The sequence below is a fragment of the Astatotilapia calliptera genome, chromosome 16, assembly GCF_900246225.1.
Source record: "Astatotilapia calliptera chromosome 16, fAstCal1.2, whole genome shotgun sequence".
Lineage (NCBI taxonomy): Eukaryota > Metazoa > Chordata > Actinopteri > Cichliformes > Cichlidae > Astatotilapia > Astatotilapia calliptera.
Genome location: NC_039317.1, coordinates 27,333,061 through 27,354,283, shown reverse-complemented (window position 1 = coordinate 27,354,283; position 21,223 = coordinate 27,333,061). Strand labels below are relative to the sequence as shown.

Sequence of the window (21,223 nt, the reverse complement as noted above, 5' to 3'; positions counted from 1 at the left end):
CATCTCCTCAAAGGTTCTAAACTCTGAGGTTAAGATGAGAGCAGAGTGGGTGATAGGAGGTTGAAATGAGGTTTTTGTAGTCTGAAAAGCTGAAGATTTCAGCTCTGACTCAAATTTTCTTCTCACCCTCTGAAGATAAAATGTAACTACAGGAAATACTAATTGTTAAGTCTAATTGTTGAATGTCGCCATTGTGTTTCTTAAATTTGTATAGTCTTAGTTTAAGCAGTAGGATCAAAGCCATTCCTTTGATCCTGACCACCTCTCCAGCCACTCTGTGCTGGGGGAGGTTTTATTGTAGATACATCCTAACTTGAAGATCTGTTTGATGTTTGGTAGAGCTTCCTACCCTTTGTATGGTTTCACTGTGTTATCTTTGGTAAACCATACATTGGGTGTGGGGGAAGACTACCCTCTTTATGACCAAGGATGTTGTTCCTGCTTTTAGGTTTTATGACCCTTTGACCAACACACACACATACACATTCTCACATAACACACACACATTCTCACACACACACACACACTCAGTGTATACATTTACATACAGTGCCTTGTCTTTGTAACCAAAGGGGGGTTGCAAGGGGAGGTGTTTTGTAAACTATTGTTTGAAGTTTGTCAATAAAAGGCGGCGAGAGGAGGCCACCAGTGTGGTCATTTCAACGTGCTGGTCACAGACGAGAGGCCTCCCTTGCGCAAGAAATCGATCGAACACTGTTGCCTTGCTTTTCTTTCATGGGAATAAGTCTTGGATACAGCGGGGTCTGAGTTTAGACCCAACACTAATGGTACACACATGTCTCTATAGGTCTTTATTCTAATCTCTGAGTAAATGTAAGCATTTTTCTTATTTTGGCTTACTTGATACTAGAAATCAGCTCAACTGGACATGAGAGGATTATGTTAGGACTATTATCATAATTTTTTAAATATGTTGACCACATGGGCAGCAAATATGATAAAACTGATATGATAAACAGAAAACAATCAACTGCTGTATTATATTTGTATGTACAAAACAATAAAATAAGGTTAAAATCAATATCTTCAAATCCTCAAGTTTAATGCTAAAGCTCAATGTTATTGTCCCTTCGGGTCAGTTCACTGTAATGTGAAGGATGACACAAACAGTGAAATAATCAATAAATATGATATAAAAATGCGCTTGAATTTAAACAATGCCTATCAAAATGTGACTGTTTGTTTCCACATCTCATTGCATTTATAATTTTCCATGAATAGTGCAAAAGTTGAAGTACACAGAGGAGAGACACACAGTGCTTCACAAATGCATTACACCACCAGCCAAAAGACATCTGTCACACTAGCTCTACATTAACAGCACTGATTATTATATTTACGTTTCTGTAATGGTTAATCCACCGATATGACCAAGCTCTTTAATAGTTAATGCTAAAATATAGTTATTGTTGGTGTCCATGAATTTTTTTCTGATTTAGAGAAAAGCTAAAAAAAATATTAAAGCACAATCTTCAAATTATTATCACTTTATTTTATTAAGATAACAAATTACAGTTATTTACTTTCATTATTTAACAGAAAAAATAATTTTAGTGGTTTTGTATGATGCTTCATTCATTTCTGACTTTTCAGAGAATTTTTCTATGACTAAAAGATAACAAAATAATTTTGGTTTAAACACATTTTTGACAGATTTCTAAAATAGTGGTGTTTTTGTATGACAGGTGGTATTTTCAATTTGTTAAGGACTATACTTTACTGATAAAAAATACTTTTGGATAAAATTAACAATTCTCTAAAAGCACATTTTGGATCGGCTTGTGTCACAGCTGCATTTTCTCTTGATGCCACTTGAAGCTGGCTCCCAACCTGGCCCATCACCTGGATAATCGAGTTAGATGCATGGCCATGTGTGGATTATATTGATGTTTATTATGGCCTGCTGTAGGTGTCCCAGGAGTTTGTGCTTCATGCACAATTCACAGACACAGCTTGCTAAGCAAGCCTGCTAGCTTTAGCTGATAAATCCACTTTTTATCTGTATAAGGTAACTCCTAGGTTAAAAAACCAACATGATGGAAGCCCAACCAATAACACTTATGCTCCAAAATGTTCAGTTTAAAATCAGTGAGTGATCTCACAGTGGTATGTGTATATATATATATATATATATATATATATATATATATATATATATATATATATATATATATATATATATTTATTACACAGTCTGGTCTGGAAATCAAAATTATTTTAGTTCAGTCCAATACTTAAGTCAAGATATGCACCAAAATTATGTTCTAATGTGCGCCAACCTGTGTATGTTCTGAATGACACTGAAATAGAATAGAATAAAAATAAATTAAGTGAGTGGGGTCTAGCCTACTGTTAGCCTGAATGCCAAAGAAAGCCATCAGATAGACATTTCTATATGCAGCAAGCGGTGCATTGTCCAACATTAGCATTCCTACAACTGTTCACATGGCTAAAAATACCAGCTAGAAGTACTACACAAAATAATGTTTATCATGCTAAAAATGTGTTAGCACTGAGCTCAAAGAATAAGCACTGCCTAGAGCAAGTAGCATGACTGTATCTGTCGTCTTCACACTGTAAATCATCCTGAGCCAGCACAGTTTGAGCCAAACATTTCTTTCCTCGTAGGCTGGCACTGTTTCTGGAGAATAATACTGCATATTTGCTTTAATATTTTTTGTGTCCTATAAATGTCATGGGACCAGATTGATCTCGCATAAATATTTATAGTCCAATACATCACATAGATGATGATGGAGAGAAATGGGACAGACCGTTGATGTCAGCTGCCTTAGGGTTTGTGTCTGGAGGGTAGAAGAGGCTGGGCTGGCAAGGAAGAGCATTTGCGGTCTAAAATTTAATTTCCTAGAAACATATAGTTCATTTTTCATAGATTTGTTTGTACATGTTTCCCTTTGGCCAGCATAGGCTTTACCGAGATTAACTGGACTTTATTTGCCATTTGACAAGGAAAAGTAATATCTTTTTACACAGAGGCTTTTAAGCAATTTCACCCAAAGTTTTACAGTGTCAGACTCTGCAACCATGTCTAATGAGCTTGGCACGCAGAACATACGCCTCCAACTTTTTTTTTTACACACGCTAGTCAAAATGCTCTCAGCAAGATGAGCTTAGATGACTAATATTTCATTAGCATGCAAAAGGAGAACATGCCTCCGGTTGCTGGAAGTCACAGCAAGAGAGGTCAACTGCCAAAAACAAAGAAAAGTTTGAGGAAAGAGGGAAATATCTGTGCCAACATCTAAAACTATGACTGAAGATTATTTGCAAGAAGAAAGATTTTCAGATGCTGTCTAATCCTCCAATTATTAGTGTCTTTTTCATTTAGTTTCTAGATCCAAGCAGGAAGGTGATAATGACTGATTGATGAGAGTCGGACCATAGTATGGTTGCTGGGCTTGTTACTGTGTAACAAGGTGAACAGGCAGAGCTGAGATTACATAGGAAATAGATTGGACAAGGAAGGAGGTCTGGCATTTCATTTGTGGATTTCCTGAAGCGTTTTACTGTGTTCCTCTCTCAGCTTCTATCTGCTCAATCTCAAGTCAACACAGATGCCCCACTCATCAGGACACACGAAGCTGCAACCCATTTCCATGTGTTTCGTCGTAACATCGTGGCTCAGATTTACACTGTTTTCCTGTAAGCAAGACATAAACCCATTAAACCCAGAAAATGAATCCATGATCTGTAACCATGGTCTTTACTGCATGTGTTTTCAATGTTATCCTTTCAAGAAAAGGTTGATATCAGCTGTTAATGCTCCTCGTCAGGAAACAGCATCCTCCACCAATTTGTACACTCTGTTAATGGGTTTTGCCTCATTGAACATGTGAGGGTTAACCCTCTAGTTCCTCTTTTTGGTTAAAGTGTAAATATGTATACTTTAAGTCAGCAACAGGTAAACCAAGTTCTGGATTCAGACCCTGACCTCTCACTAGATTCTGATGTACAGTTTCTAATGTACTCTGCGCTGCTTTTCTCATATTTACAGTAAGGTTATTTTAATCTGCACAGCCTTTTCTGTGGTCACATCAAACATTAATTTCTTCACACAATGGCAAGAAGTAGTCTCTGTACTGTTGGTTAGTTTTACTTCAGTGAGCAGAATAAATGATAATGATGGATTCTGGTCTTGTATAGGAGGTGTCCTACTGCTTATATTTACAGGGCAGCTTACACTGATAACGACTATTTAGTGGGTGACTTTTTGATACCACTGATGATGCTTTTTTAACTTCGACTTAACCCTTTTTTCTAAATATTCCTGTTCCTGTAGCAGGCCTTATCTGTTATTGGGAGTCAGTGCAAACTTTTAGGAAGGTTGCCAAGACTGTCAGATTAAAGTCAGAGATGCTGCCTAATACTACTAAAGTAGCTCTAGTATTGCATCTTATTTCTGCTGCATCCAATCTAGTTGACCCTTACCTACACAGCCTGAGGTTCTGCTTGGCCTCCCCTGCTGTGAAGCAGGTTCGGTGTGGATGTTTTTTTTAGCTGGAAATTAAAAAAAAGAATATAAATGCAGTGGCGTGTCCTGAGGTTCACTGGGAAGGATAGTGCCAGACACAGGACAAAAGTCCCAAACTGGGCATGACATGGATTTCAGAAAGTACTACCTCAGGCAGATGTGATGAGGTGAGGTGAGATAGCTGTAATCAACTTGAATCAGCTTCACCAGTCAAAGCCAAACATGACCTGAAGAATCTGTACATGTCGTCCATTTTAGTTTGTCCACAGTTATAACCACCTCAGCTGTTCCTTGGGGTTCGTGGCTCGTATTGGTTCATCGCTGATGATCACTTTGATGTCTCAGGATTAAAAAACTCTTTGGGTCCTTAGCAAAGCCTAACTGTAGTGTTGCTGGTTAAAAGGTTGATGTTAAAAGGTGAAAAAACACATAAAAGTTGTTGTCCATCCTTTCTTGACCATAAAAATAGCGATCAACAGGTGACATCATTCTTTATTACTTATTAAGGTCGTTAGCTGTTGTGTGCAATGTAAGACACAGCATGAGCACAAAGTTTAAGATGACAAGATTGATGAAAAAAACAAACATGTTCCTGACCTCAATTGATGATCTATGAACGATTTTATTAATAGCAAAAGCATATATTTTATATTTAGTGTTTTGTTGTTATAATACACTCTGAAAAGGTTAGAAAGAATATGATTAAAATATGAGCTTCATTTGCCTTAGTCAAGTCGCCAAGGAATGTAATAGTGTTTGAAAAATGACCCATGCATTTAAAGGTTAACACAATATTCCTTCAACCAAAACCTCATGAGAACTATTGTTGTTTGAACCTTGCGGGGAATGGATTTCCTTTTTCCAAGGACAAAATTGATGGGCGAGCTATCATCTCCCAATTAAACTAATATGAGCTCACTGCGCACAATTACAGCCACACTGCTTTTTGTTCCATGTGGTTTTAAAACTGTCGAGTCCGCCGTCAGAGGTGGGATGAGAGGCTGCTGCTGTTTGTTGTCGGATGCACGGGCAATGAGCACAGACAAGGCCGCACGGCTCGGAACAATAGCCAATCACTGTCAGCTGCGGTGCCAGATATTCATGAGTCTGTGCTCCCCTCCCCACCCTCAAAAGGACGTAAGGCCCTCTGCTGAAAACACAGGCTATCATCAGTCCCTCGCTGTGATTGCACACACATCTTCTCGCTGTGGGATGAACAAACATTAGCCATTTTCTTGTCCTTCGGTTCCCTAGAGCAGCAGCGTCTGCCAGAAGTCGTGTGAGTAGGAAAGAGGTAAGCTGGAAGGAAAGCTACAGATGTGCACCTCTCAGAGCTGCAGCATCTGACTGAAGGTTCACAGAAAGAAACAAAAGAAATAAGGTGAAGCGTGATTCACGATCAAAAGCTGAATCTTTGGAAGAAAGTTTGTCAATTCGCTCTTTTTGTTTATGTGTGTGTGTGTGTGTGTGAGTGAGAGACAGAATATTCAGCCAACGAATCAAGGCCTATTGTGCTCAGAGAGCATCCACCCATTTCTCCAATCCGCAAACAATCAACACAGCACACTCTGCATCAGCGTGATGGAATGGCAGTGAGGCTTGTCGTTGTTCTAGTTTCCTAACGCCTTCCTGCGTCTTGTTTGCCAGTTTTCTCATTATCCGCTGTTCTCTCTATTTGAAGCATTTGTGGAGCAGGTAAATGCAATTTGTCTAACTTGGAGGCTGCAGAGACCGAGAATCGATCTGTGTCTGTGAATGTAATACAGAGAGAGTTGGAAAATACAGGGAAACAAAAGGGCCTTGGGGAGGGAGGGAGGTCAGCCCATGGAAATGTGGTTTAATGGAATGTGCCGAAATTACATTTGATTAGCGGTTTTGCCTGAGAAGGGACTGCAACACATATTTAAGAGAAAAGAAAAGCATATAAACAGACAACAAAAATGTTTGATCTTTAACAGGCGTAATGAGTAACTTATTAAAATTATGACTCTCCACTTATTCATTTAAATGTTGCATGGTTAATGCGGTATCCACTGATTTTAGAATCCATTAATTCTGACCTCTGTGCAGCAGGAAATGCTTGCAGTGAGCATGCATATCTCTGTGTGTGCATGCGTTTGAGTGGATTTTTGTTGTCTGCATGCATGCACAATCTGTTTGTGTTTGTATGCAGCCGAGGAAGGTCTGTCCCGGCCAAGAGAGGGATTTATAAAAGTTGACAATTGCAGGGTTAGAGAAGCTTGCCTTATTGATTTTCATTATCCGGTTTCATCGCTGTCACATGAAATCAACACTAATGGCATCAGGGCTCATCAGCATTGGCTAGGAAGCTCTAGAAGGAGGAAAAACTCTCACAACGAGAAACAGACGCTCAACTCTTGGTATGTGTTTGTGTCAGAGTGAGAGAGAGCAACAAGGACACCAGTGTTTGTGTGCTCTGGCCAGACAATAAGTTTAGTTTAGTTTAGTTTAGTTTATTAAGCTCCCCATTAGCTACAGCAGTCAACCAGTTATTCTTTCTGGGGACCACAAAAACTTGTGACGCTACAATCTAGCCTTCACAGAGACAAATAACATGACAAGAACAAAATAATGACCTGAACACACGCACAAACACACAAAGACGAGACGAGCTCCTCACAACGCAGCCTTAAACCATCAAAAATACCAGCAAACATTTCATTGCTGAATAACTGCAATCTGGTGGTCTTTTCTTAAACTCTAGTTGTGATTGTAAAATGGTTCCAAGTTGGCTCAACACCAGCTAATAGTACTTGTTGAACACCGCCTAAGCATCCTTGTTGCACCACAAGAGTTACAAAAACTTTTTGTAACTTTCTCTGGGTCCTACTTCTTAGCCTACCAAGCTAACTGACTGCGCACTTATCATAATCAGTTACATCACAGGGTTTGTAAATGCTGACACACACCATGTAATGACTGAGATAGAAGTCACATGTACACCAACATAAGCAACTTGAATTGGTTTTTATTTTAAAAAGCAGGTGATAATACCACTAGTCTTTGTGAGTGAGAAAGTTTTCTGGGCATCTGTTCACAACTCTTTCGTAACCAGTGTAGTTGACATTCTGACTAAACAACACCAGCTTCCGTTCAGTTTTAGCCATCTTGCTGCCGTCAGTTTTTGAATGTGTGCTTTTTTTATTTTTTGTTTTCAAGACTTCACTGTGCAAGCTGCCTGCAGGGACTGTGGCTAATTAAGGCTAGCTTAAGGGAGCTTTGGCAAAAATGAATGTTACCTGTTTTTTCTTGTTGTGGGATCAAAAATAATTTGTGTGCTTCAAATTATTGTCTGAGAACAGCTTTCAAGATTCAAGACGTTTATTGTCATATACACCACAAAATACAAATGGTCCACCTGAGCAATGAAATTCTTACTTTGCAAGTTCCCTTCACACAACTAAATATACAACTAACTAACTATTAGCATAGAAAATAATAAATGAAGTAAAACCAGTGCTATGTACACAAGGGTAGGATGTACCCTTGGTATTTAAATTTTTAAAGTGCAAGTAGTTATGCATCACTGTCACAATGTTAAGATATTCACAATGTGCAAATATTTAAATTGTTTATATTGTATGAAGTTGTGTTATATTGTAAAAATGTTCAAAATTGCAAAATTACAGGTCAGAAAGACACTGATTGGTGCTTTCTCCATTATGCTTTTAGCTTTGTCTGCTAATGAGCAAAAATCAAACTACACTATCTTCAAAGAGCAGATGCTTAAATTCATGATGTAGTTGATCTATGTAGCTTATCCTTACATTACTTTAATTCATTTAATATTCTAATAAAGTAGCTGCTTATTGTAAAAGGACAAAAATGATAAGAAACTAACATGATTGCATTATAGCTAAGATGCTACATTGGCCCAGCGCGATGCAGCACAGTGCAAAACCTGAATGTTTACTAGAGTTTAAAATCAAAAACCCTACTAAAGATTTCATAAAGTAAATTAATTCATTAGCTTTGTTTTTGAAAGTTAGAACTCTAAATGATAAATTGCCGGAACTACCTTAGGATAAAAAGTAGAAACAGTGCTAACAACTGAGACTAGCTAAGATTTGTAGTGTTGTTGATTTGATTTATACAAAAAAAAAAAAAAAACAGCTGGTCAGTAAGCAGCCCAAATTAAATACAATATAATGTGTTAAGAATAATATTGATAAGGGGCTGGTGAGCAGCTTTTGTTACTACTGGACAAAGCCAGCCCGTTCTCACTCCCGTGACAAAACGTAACATGCCGACGTTTTGTCACGTCCCGCGGCGTTCCTGAGGAACGCGAAAGGAGACCTTCGGCATTCTTATGGTACGTGGCGGGTTATGGCTGAAATCCAGTGCAATGGCGCTGCCGCAGTAATAGACGTTCCAGCCCTGTATTCCAGCCCTAAACCTAACCTTATCCCTAGCCCATAACCTTTTTCCTGATCTTAACCAGGACTTTAATGATGTTAAATGGCGTGTTTCTCAGCGATTTAAAGAAAAAGAGCAAACATGTGTAGATTGAGTCCATACGGTTGTCATATTTCCTCACTTTTCCGAGGTCGTCATTTAGGAACGTGGTGGGTAGCCGAAAACGTAATATGTTGACGATTTGGCACCTAGCGTAAAATGTTACGCTTTGGGAGTGAGAACGTGTTGGACAAAGCATAGTTAAGTATGATAAGCACCTTCTTTTCCACACATAAAATCAGATGTATTTATTATGTTTGAAAATGGGGATAATTTAGGAGTAAATTTTTCTTTCTCCTTGGTGTTTAATTTGCTTCACTGAACACCTGTCGCACTGCAGATCTGGAGTTAATTAAATTCAGTTGTAATTAGTCTGCATTAATAATGAAGTGTTAAATTTTAGCTGCCTATCTTCCCTTGTATTTGGGTTAATTAAGTCAGGTATTCTTCCTCGTACACTCAAGCTGAAATTGTTATCAAGCTTCATCATTACCATCAGGCAATATTCTTTTGAGAGCATTAATAACTATTATTCCGTTTCATCATCTCTGAATGACAAAGTTGCACTGTGGCCGGTGTCTCCTTTGTGCACTTCAATTCACCATCATTTTAAGGTCAAACCATTATTTCTTCACCTCTGCCACACTCTTCTATGTTTTAGACAAGCCACTCTTACCAAATCCTACATTTGGCCCTTAAGGTGAACCTCATTGTCGTGTGATTTTTGTCCTTTTTCATCTTTATCTTATTTGCTACATTTGTCCACAGAAAGAAATTGTAGATAAAAGCAACCAGACCTTCACAGGAATGCGACTGAATATTGTGTTTTAGAGGCAGTTTAACAAGAACAAGAACAGATGGAAAAAGCATACTGTTCTGTCCCAAGTAAAAGATTTAAAAAAAAAATGGTTCATAATAATTTAGTGATAAAATGTCATATTTCATCTGTGGTAATTTATGTTAAAAAAGAGAGTCATTTAGTTAAAAATATGTTCTATACAGTCAGCATTAGTTTTTCTGTATCTTATTTTGAAGGAGTAATCTGTGTTCGCAATGCATTGTGGGAAGCAGACGCTGCAGTCAGTCGGGAAAAGCATTGTACAGAAAACCTGCCTATCTGTGTTTAAACTTCATCTCCTGTGGCCTGAATCTTTATATACACCATCGAAAGCAATGGCTGTAAGTTTATTACATGTTCTGGTTGTTTTATATGTTTATAAGAGCTGATTTAGAGATCGTTTTGTGAATGTGTTTGTGCCAGGAATTAGCCTTATCCCAGAAGCGGATTTTGCTTAGAGCATGGTCTATTAACATAGCAATGATGCTAGCGATCTAATTTGCATATCAGAGGATTGTTAAAACTATTGTTTATCATTACTTAGCAGCTAAGACTAACTTTGATACATGTTTTCTGTCACTAACTATTTCTTTTGTGCATTTATTTCACAATGTCAAAGAGCTAAAGGATATTTTATTTTCTGGTTTATTTTTTAGTTTCACTCAGCACTTTCATCGAGCTATTCAAGCTACAGTTGTAAAAGATTGTAAGCCGTCGAGAAGACTGTAATAAAGGAGCAAGACGCTCAGTTTCCTGGCTCATGAAAATTGAGTTTGGCTTGCTGTTGACCTGCGTTAACATACACAGTGTATCCAACACGTAGCGATAACAGTACACATACTGTTATTGTTCGTATGCCAAATGTTCATATGTGCACTGAGGTCCCAGATCAGAAACATTGTCCAGTTAGAAAAAAGAAGAGTGGCTTAGATGCTACAAAAGATTTTTTTCTAGAATACTTTGCTTGCAGTCACTGAGTCAGTCAGACTCCTCTTTGTACCAAACCTAAGTCAAGCTGCCATGTTGTTTTTTAGCCCTTCCAACCAACCCATATGTGTTTGGTCTTTTAATTTTGCCTTCATCAACTTTAACTTTTAAAATGCTATGTGAGGCCTGCAGAGTCTGAGATGTAGCTCTTGGGGTTTTTTGGGGTTGTCGTTTGTTTGTTTTTTCGCAGTTTCTCTGAGCATTGCATGGCCTGACCTTGGAGTGAATTTGCTGGCATGTCTACTCCTGGCAAGACTGGCACTTCTCTTGAATGTTTTCCACTTAGTTACATTTTTTACTGTAGCATGATGGACCTCAAATAGTTTGGAAATGGCCTTGTACTTCCTATCGATGCAGTAAGAGTGCAGTTATTTTTTTCAGAGGACTAGATAGAGTCCTGTGAAAACCTGTATTTAAAAAAAAAACTTTTTAATGAAGATACTGTTACTGTCTCAATTCAACTACTTCCCTTAATACATTTTCCTGTAGTAGACTAAAGTTCACAAGTAAGTATACATAAAGTTTACCTGTGAGTTTAAAACTTGCAGCAAAATTATACTTATGTCCCAACTAGTTGGCAAGTGATTGTAGGAGATTGCTGGCAGTGTGAAATGTATTAATAAAACTTAATTTTGGGATGCTTAGAAAGCAGTGACCTGTGACCTTAGTCACCGTTCAGACATCTTAAAAATGTCTGAAAAATGAGTCTAGTCTATCATGACATTTTCATATTCATATAAATGTTCATAATATCTGTAAAACTTAAGAGATTTATTTGGTGCTAACACACTGAACTGTGGAAAGGAAAGAAAGATTAGGAATCAACAACAACAACAAATGATCAAAGATAAGTGGGAATGAACTAGGAAAAGAATCATGAAGGCTTCCTGCTGATATACAGCATCAGAAATAAAAAGGCCTTGTTTTTCCGTGTTCACGCTAAATAAAAGTCCACTCTGTGAGAATTGATGGTGTTAGACAGCTGATAAAACCAGATTGTGTTTGCAGTTGTGCTGGCAGTGCACGCAGATATCATATATCATCCCCAGTATAAGATCCCCCGTGTTTGACCCTGTGGCATTAACCAAGATGTCCTCCTGGTGTTTAAATGTGGACGTGTTCATCAGACAAGAATGTCTCTACTCCCCTTTCCCCCCACCTGTGTGTGAGGCTTGTTAAAACTTTATGGACATATGAAAGGTCTGGCCTGTCTTTCATATGACACGGATAGCTCAGTAAAGGTGCGAGAAGGTCAGCTAAATGTGCAGCGTGGTGTTATATTGAAGCGGGTCAGAACATGTAAGCGAACGGAGTTTCATTCCTTCCTGCCAGACGGAGTGTGTGCCCAGTTTGAAACTTCGATATCAAGCCTGGTGGATATTTCGTTAGGCAATAACCCACCCATACGTCAGTGTGTAAAAAAAAAAAAAAAAAGTAGAGTGTGAATGTCACTTTACTTTTTTTAATGTCAGATTATATAATCTTAGCCTTTATACTTTGCCCTGGTTTTTAATTACTGGATATATTAGTTTATGATTTTATGGATGCCCCGAAGCACGAGTGAACATGTAATTTGCAGTGTGTACAGTATGTGTTCAATTAACCAGCTCTGATCTGATGGTGTAATTCATCTTTTAATTCATTTATATTTCCCCAGTTAAAACACTCAGTGTTTCCCTAGATAGTGTTTTTAATGCAGTGCATACTACACTGCAAATTAAATGCACAGAAATATCCACAAACCTGAAAAGCTCTACTCTTTATATAATTACATTTAAATGTGTTTTAATCTCACCCTTAACCACCGTCTTTTCCTGTAAGCTAGCAAACAATAGTCTCATTTGAGCAACTCCTGGTGCTGATATATGAAGTTAAACCCTACAGTTTCTAACATGCACTTGAAGCTCCAGCAGTGAGTCAGTCCCAGGAGTCTCCCATGTTAACATGCCCAATTTTATAGCAGAAATAAACATGGTTACTTGAACCCCCCCCCCCCCCCCCAAACTGTTTTGGTCTAACACTTTCCTCCTTCCTAACAACTGTATTAAAAAAAACGTTACCTGTTTAAGCGCTAATATGATTTAAAGTTTGCATTTTTAGACATGCAGCTTCTTTTCACTGACAGGTGGATGGTGACACAGGTGGCTGTGGCTACTGGCACATGTACAGTCCAAACAGTCATGAAGGTCAAAGGTTTTTTTTTCCTTTTTGGTTGTATAAAGGAGTTGAACTTTATCAAAACTTGTCCTAATTTTGTTTCTGAGAAAAAAAGTACATTGTTTAGATCATTTATATTGCCAAAAATATTCACTAGTCACCTTCATAAGAAGACAGAGTGACATCCATCCCTAATCTGTTGGGTTTAATATGACCTCTTTCTGTTCCAACATGAAAGTGCACCAATGCACAAACTGTTCCTGCAAAGTTGGGAGCACCAAATTGCCCAAAATGTCTTAGCTCCAGTGAAACTAAGACGTTTCACTGGAACTACAGGCGCTGTGGAGAGCATCCTCACACAGAGCATGACATCGTGGTTTGGGAACAGCTGTGTGAAGGACCAAAAAGCTCTCCAGAGAGTGATCCGTACAGCAGAACGCTGCTGCAGGATTGCTCTCCCCCTGCTTCAGGACACCTACACCAGGAGATGCCAGACTAGAGCAGCGCAGATACTGAAGGACCCGTCCCATCCTGGCAACAAACTGTTCCAACTTCTGCAATCTGGTAGAAGGTTCCGCATCATCCGGGCAAGGACAGAGAGACTCAAGAGGAGCTTCCGCAAGCCATCTGGGCCCTAAACACACACACCCGCCCTCTTACATCATCTATAATTGACTGAGACAGGACTCTTCCAAACACTCTAAACCAAGGCACAATGTACATTCCAAATTCCTTTAATTTTAAATATGTTTATATTGTCTATCCTGTAAAATAGTCAGATGTCTATTCATATTAATGTACAGAATTCACCTGCCTCCTGCTACTACTGCACATTCACCCAATATAAATAAAGAAAATGTTCTTCCTCTGTTCTCCCCCCCCCCCCCCCCATTTTTGCACATGTCCAGGAGCGTGTCAGGCTACATTTCACTGTGTGTTATACTTGTATAACTATGCATGTGACAAATAAAGAACCTTGAACGGAACTTTTAATGATTCAGCATAAGGGTGCAACTCTTAAAAAACATCCAAAAAATCCCACTGTTTTTGGCACAGTAGTCAGACAAGTACTGTTCTTCTGGCAAAGATCAAACTCAGACTTGTCCATCCGACTGCCAGACGAAGCAATGTGATTCATCACTCCAAAAAACTTGTTTTTGCTGCTGTGAAGTCCAGTGGTGGTGTGCTTTACACCACTGCATCTGGTGTTTTGCATTGCACTTGGTGATGTAAGGCTTGGATGCAGCTGTTTGGTCATGGAAACCAATTCCACTATGCTCTTGACCCAGAGCTTCTGAACCAATCCAAAAGCCACATGATGTTTGGAAGTCTATAGCGACTTACTCTGGGGGTACTATGCTCCTCAGCAATAGTGCCTCTGTGATTTTCCCTCCTACCTACCTCATTGTGTCTGATTTGCTGTTGTTTCCAGTTGCTTCCACTTTGCTATAAGAACACTAGCAGTTCACAGTGGAATAGTTAGGAATGAGGAAATTTCACAAGTAGACTTGATGCACAGGTGGCATCACAGTACCATGCTAGAATTCACTGACCTCCTGAGAGCGACTCATTCTTTGACAAATGTTTGTAGAAGCAGTGTGCATGCATAGGTGCTTAATTTTATATACCTATGACCACACAAGTCATTGGAACGACTGGACTCAGTGATTTGGATGGGTGAGTCAATGTGTTTGGCAGAAACTCTCTGTATATTTTTTAAGGAACTGTCAGTTTTTCTGAAAATATTTTGGCAGACCAATAACATTTAATTTCACTGGTGTTCTCACTTTTATCTTAAATAATCAGGCTGTACCTAGGCATTATTTTCTTCCTCATAACAAACTTCACACAACAGACAACATTAATTTCCCCTACCCGACTTGAAGCTCAAAGCCTGTTGGGTCCTGTAAATTTTTATTGTCCTAAGTCACCAGCACAGGCATCCTCATTAACTGTTTTCAGCCGCATAAAAAAAACACATTTTGATTTATTGCATCAGGACGCTTCACATGGACCTGAATCAAGATAAACTGCATTGCTTACACGTCATCGAATGAAAGAAACCAGAGCTTAGCTTCACTGGCAAGCAAATTAAAGTTTAATTGACATAATTAATTTTAATCAGTTTATCATTTCAGTCATTTGTCACTTTCATCTCTTTGTGCGACTTCAGATTTTTCCTGACTTTGGAATAAGGTCAAAAATGTCAGACGAGTTTTAGGGAGATTTCTTTGAGTAGTTGTACCTAAATGTATGCGTCAACCAAGGAAAAAAACAAAACACTCACTCCTTCTCGAATCACTTCTCTCTACAGGAGGCTCATGATGCTTCAATAAAGCCAAAAACTAAACATGTTGTACTTGTGGCCAAGTTCTTTATAATTGTTGCTGGAGTTTTGACCTCGCCAGTGCTGAAAATGCTGAAAACTGTATGTTGTCTAATGTTTACCACCTTTTAGTACAATTTAAATGCTCCAAAATGCACTAGCAGCACAAACATGGTCCAGTTAGCTGAGGTGAAGACTAGAAGACATCTAGCAGCTACAGCCATCTGTGCCACCATCCAAGTGTCAGTCAAAGAGGCTGCAACCCTAACTATAGACCTTAACTTCATTCTAAAAAAGTTAAACTTTTACTCCCATACAGTTGTTATGCAGGGGAAATCAGTCTTTTTGTATCAAGCTGTAAACATGTTTAATTCGGCTTTAAAGTTGGACATTTTAAAATGGGAGCCTATGGTGAATGATTTACTGTTGGAGCCTCTAGTGGACGTTAGAGGGATGGCAGTTTTTCATGCTTCTGATACTTTTTCAGCCTCAGGAACAGCCATTTAGTTAGAACAATAACATTGACGAGGAGGAGTTTCTACATTCTTACCCATCGTGCACCCTTTCATAAAATCTCTAAGTATGAACAGAGGATGTCAAACTGCAAGCGGGTTCATGACCTGGCCAAGATATCAGCCCAGCCCTGCCCTGCCAGGACGCCATCGCCTCCACCCCTGCTGTGTCCTCTTGGCCTGCGCCGAGGCTTGGAGGCCAGCCGGTGCAGAGGGGTCCAGGTGTTGTGAGTTAGAGAGCGTCACTTCAATAACATCAGTGCAATCAGAACCTTACACGGCTCACACAGCGGGGCCGCCTCCTCTGCCGAGAGGTGTGAACAGCCGGTCACAAATTAGTCGCTCTGCACGCCTCATCCATCATCCCTTTCGTGCGTTTGTACATTCTCTGTCTCCTTCCTTCCGGCCTGCGCAATCATTCTGAATATTGGCTGAATTAACTACACAATAATGGAGAAATACACAATTTAAACCCTTTTTTCCCCCTTTCTTTTCCTATTTTTAAAATGAGTCTTGAGGTCGCAATTACTCGTCTGATTAAAGACAGAAATTACAGCTTCATTAAGTGGCATTTAGAAATGCCTCTTGAATGCATCAATACTTGGGTCAGAGCGCCTATTTGTGGTTTTAATATAACAAACACAACAACTTTGGAGCCATAATACAATCAATCAATAATCAAGATCATGTGGTCATTGATTTGTTGAAGCTGCTGTATCAAAGGCTTTATGTGTGGGTCCTATAGTATGTGCTCCCTGGTGGTTTCTTCTTTGTCCTCATATATACGAATTGTTTGTGCATTTGTGGTCAGCCGTGGTCTGTTTACTTGGACTGTTTATTTGTTCGTGAGTTTTTAACATATATGCTTCTAGCAATGTAGCAGAGCACACCAGAGGCAACCAAAGGATAAATAAACCATGGAGGGAAATGTGCATTTGACCATTTCCTCCCCCCATCTCTCCACAAAGGCTAAGTGCACTCACTCATGGTCGATTTTCAACTCAATAAACTGGATATTTCTGCGATGACACACTGACTGCAGATGCCCCGTGCGGGCAGAAATCTAGCAGTAATGCATTTCATATTGTGCACAAACACAGGGGCGCAGGGATATACATCCAAGCATACACAAGGGCATGTGTTCTCTTTGTGTCTGTTTCCTGTTTAGAAAGGGATATTATGGCTCTTCATGGGAGACAGAGTGTTATGGTGGGAGGGAGGTGGGAGGCTGTGTTATTGTTTTTGTGAAAGTTGTCAGCTACTTAGGGTCATAACTCTCACGTGGCAGCGTGAGATGATAGACATTAAGATAGTGTGCCACTTGTGAAAATTTAACATCTCATTTAATCAGAAATGAACCAGAGTGAAAGACAAGGTCACATGTTTGTTCTTTATTCATCTTGTGTTTGGTGATTTTTAGAAGAATTCACAGAGTAAATTATAAAATAATCTAATTACTCTTTACTGCATTTATTTATTGAATTTTATTGTCTGCGTATGTAAGATGCATGGAGCTTCCAGGTCAGAAAAAGTGAAGGGACTTTAACCTGATTTCTTTCTAATGACCAGCAGGAGAAACAGGAAGTACACTGGCTGCAGAGAGGCCACTCCATCTGTGACCGCAACAAACACTTTCGCGATGAGTTTATGGTCTCAGTCACTAGTTTTAAGTTGTATAAAACATGATGTGACATTCAAGAGTATGAGCTCGGTCCACATTGCAAGCAAAAAGTCAGACTCGTTCCTAATTAGCACTGGACTCCATCAGGTTGATTCTCCACTGATTCTGTTCGTAACTTTTATGAGCAGAACTTCTTAGCCAGAATAGGAGGGTGACCCACATTCTTGGTGGGTCATGATCATGCCTTCACTGAGGGATATGGTGCCTCTATCTGAAAGCAAAGATTTTGATTTACTGGAATTTACAGATCTTTATTTCTAACCTTACCTGTGAGTAAGATTTGTGGGTGGTAACCCAAAGGATAAGATCAAGGCTACAAAAGGGCTTTGACTGAAAGTTGTCTGAGCTGAAGCTTAAAGATAGGGTGAGGAACTCTGGAGGCATCTGCCTCGTGGATACCTCGTGTGTATCCTAGGTAGCGTTGCAAATGTGGCCAACCCAGAGAAAATTATAAGTGGACTAGTTCTCAAAGCATTCATGCACATGCCAATGAACGCATCACAGAGCAATTTACCCAAGGATTCTTTGATTGGAACATTGAACCATTGACCTTCTGATTTGTAGATGACCTGCTCTAACTTCTAAGCCACAGCCACCTCAAAGCCACAGGAGGTGGAAATGTCTCCAAAATATCCGTCCAACTCCAAGAAGAGCTTTGTCAATCTAGTGGTGACCAAAAAAAGAGAGGCCAAGACACCTCAGCTTGGACCAGGAAATGGTAGTGGATGGATTGATGACTGGATGAATGGATGGATTGATGGTGAGTACCATTACTGCCAAAACGAAAAGTCCAGATACAAGTTACATGCAGTGTCTCAGTTTCTAAGTCAGATGCTTCAAGATGAGGCTAACTATGGTTGTTGTCATGGTTGCTACGTCAGTCTTAGAACATTTCATCATTTTGTGATAAAAAGTTAATGACATCATAGTTTTCCCAACATGTTCTGATCTAGATCATTTATATTTATATCATACTAAAACAGTATTTGCCAAGAAGCACTTTCTTCCTTAGCCTACCTCTGTTGGTTACCAGAAACTTCAGTCATATAAACTGATTACATGATTGTTCCAGGTTTCTTTTTTCCTTTCTTTTTTTACTTTAACTGAAGGTAAAGGGATTCTGTTTGTGGTGATGGCTGCGTAAAAATAACATATGAAACACTATCCTCATAAAACACTGTAGTTCCACTGAAAAATACAATTATTAAGAGTCATAGAATAGTTTCCAGTCTGGGCAAAGTGGCCCCTAGAAAAAATAAAAAACAAAAAAACAAAATCTGCTGAGGGCTCCTACTGACCTCCTTCCTCCCACACTCATTGCATTGTGTATGTACCCTGTTAGCACTTATCAGGCACAATGCACACAACAAACTACCCATGGCAGCTTTGTTGTGTTTGGCCCAAAGTACCAAAAACTTTGTATTTTTGCTCATCTTAAGAGTTCTAAAAGTTTAAAACAGCGAACTTTTCTCTGTATCCTACTCCTCTCATATATCCAAAGACTTTTCATAATGAAAAATATAAAAAGGTTCTCTGCAGTCCTGCAAATACATTTTCAGGCATCATTAAATTATACATTATTGTCTATAGTCCAAATCGTATTTAATCTCCTCCAAAGAAAGGCATGAATTCATGTCCCTTTTCTTTGAATAACCCCTTTAGCCTTTTAGCTATGGGAACAATGAAAGTACACTGGAGGACAAAGCATCTTAGAGTCCTTCAGCTCTCTGAGGTAGACTGTGTAGATCTACAATAAGGGAACACTTACTAAATACAGTCACAGTATTTTATTTTTATTTTTTATTTATTTTTGCACCCAGTATGAATTTGGATGGAAACACACCCCAGTTAGGTGACCTTCAGTACACTTTCAGCCAAACCGCCCACAATGTCTTAACATATACTTTTGCCTACTGTAAATTTGGAGTATATTTATTGCCAGTTGTTGAAAAGATCATCATCATCATCATTATCAATATCATCAATGATTACACAATTGAAAGATGATTACATATTTATATACAGTGTACAGCTTCCATGCAAATATTATTTTATCTCTGACAGCTTCATCCTTGTCATCACCCTAAAAAATTTGCACATTCGTGTATTTCAGCGGCCGAGCCCGGTCTGAGTTAACACATCTCACTCGCCACATTTCCCACGTTCCTCCGAGCTTCCCCCCGAATGGGAACACAAACCACAATATGGTAGCGTATCGAGCGTGTGTATGCAAAATAAAAGTGTTCCAGCTGGTTGCCAAGCCTGGATTCACTTTGTAATCCCAGTCTTTACCTTCAGGCTGACTTCCATTATGTTTTCACACGTTAGCACTTTCATCCTCTCTTTTCTGCTTCTCCATTTTTCGCTCTCTGGTTTAGCAAGAGGAGAGGGGGTAAAAGAGCCCAGGGCGGGCCACCTGTGCGGTTGTGTTGTTTCTTGTGTAAATCAGTAATCAGAGGAATTGACTTCTGTGTGAATGCCTGTGAGAGAATAGAAAATGACGTGTGAAGGAAAGACCACACTATATATTTGTCTGCGTATGAGTGTTTAGGTTTTCCACTGGCTGGATATTTCATCATTCCACATTGCTGCACATTACTTGCTTCTTCATCTTCGGCTTCATTAAAGAAACTCATCCATAAATGCAACAGCAGAAAATGACTTTGCAGAAGAATCACAACATTATAGTGTTGTTGTTCATTTTCTCTCACAGCAAGTTTATAATTGTTCTTTTTCTGAAAATGCTCTAAATCTATTCCTATAAATTACTGCAGGTCAGACTGCGCAGAGAGCAGATGGAACAGATTCCCTCGCACTTTGAACACTGTAAATGCAGCCTGGTGAAGTCATGAAATCCATTAGTTTTTTGGTTTTTTGTGACAGTCAATGCGACTTTAAATCTAATTTCTTCCAGTCAGAGCTGGGCTTGTTTCTCTCTCTGCATTTTCTTTTCTCATTTAGTGGCACCACTTATCCAAGAAACATCAGAACATGTGGATATTTAAACCAAATGGCTCCAAGTACTTTTTGTTTTACTTTGTCTGTGCAACAACCTCAGTGCTACAGTAGCCTGCAGTATATTACATGACTTCCTTTCATGTGTCTCCTGTTCTCCTGGCTGATGGTAGGTACAGTAATTCCTGTGAGCTAAAAGCTTAGGCTGCAGACTGCTCTAAATGCTTGCTTTAACACAGTTTTTCTACTCTAATCTTTGTAATGTCACATAGAGGTGACCGCAGGTACAGGAGCCCCACCCACTTCCTGTTCAAGCCTAGCCCTATATCTGTGAGGGGCAACCAATCAGACAAAGCTTAAAGGAAGGATAGTCTTAAAAGGGGAGGGGCTTAAAATTAGTTCTTTCAAACAGGGGACGGACTGAGGAGATGCTTTTGTGAATAAATAAGGATTATTTTGCAGTATGACTCATACAAAGCTGCACAAGTAAAGTTCAAGGATTATAATTATGGAGCTGAAAATGAACAGAAGAGGCCACTAATATATAAAAACTGCATCCATACAACAAGAAAAAAAGCAGTAGGTGGGATGTTCTGGTTGTTAACATTACAAAGAATCTTGCCTGTTCTAACAACTGTCCCGGTCTGTTTTTATGTCTCTGAGTTCTCATCCCACAGCATCAAATGCGGATGTTTTGTCAGATGTTTCTGAGGTTGGAGAGATGTTTTTGGCTTTGGATAATTGTCCTCTGTTGAATAAGGACAGAAGAGAATAAGTT

At 39.1% G+C, this 21,223-nt stretch overlaps 1 protein-coding gene across 4 annotated transcripts in view; it reads left to right on the top strand.

The window, feature by feature from the left end:
* The first annotated feature begins 10,022 nt into the window (after positions 1 to 10,022).
* Positions 10,023 to 21,223, top strand: part of LOC113008271 (uncharacterized) — a 58,828-nt gene continuing 47,627 nt past the window's right edge. For all 4 annotated transcript variants that reach the window (XM_026145576.1, XM_026145573.1, XM_026145575.1 and 1 more), the window contains exons 1-2: positions 10,023 to 10,168; positions 18,055 to 18,250. In XM_026145576.1, the coding sequence (XP_026001361.1) occupies positions 18,109 to 18,250 (142 nt within the window). In that variant the 5' untranslated portion in view covers positions 10,023 to 10,168; positions 18,055 to 18,108. The remainder of the gene's footprint in view (positions 10,169 to 18,054; positions 18,251 to 21,223) is intronic.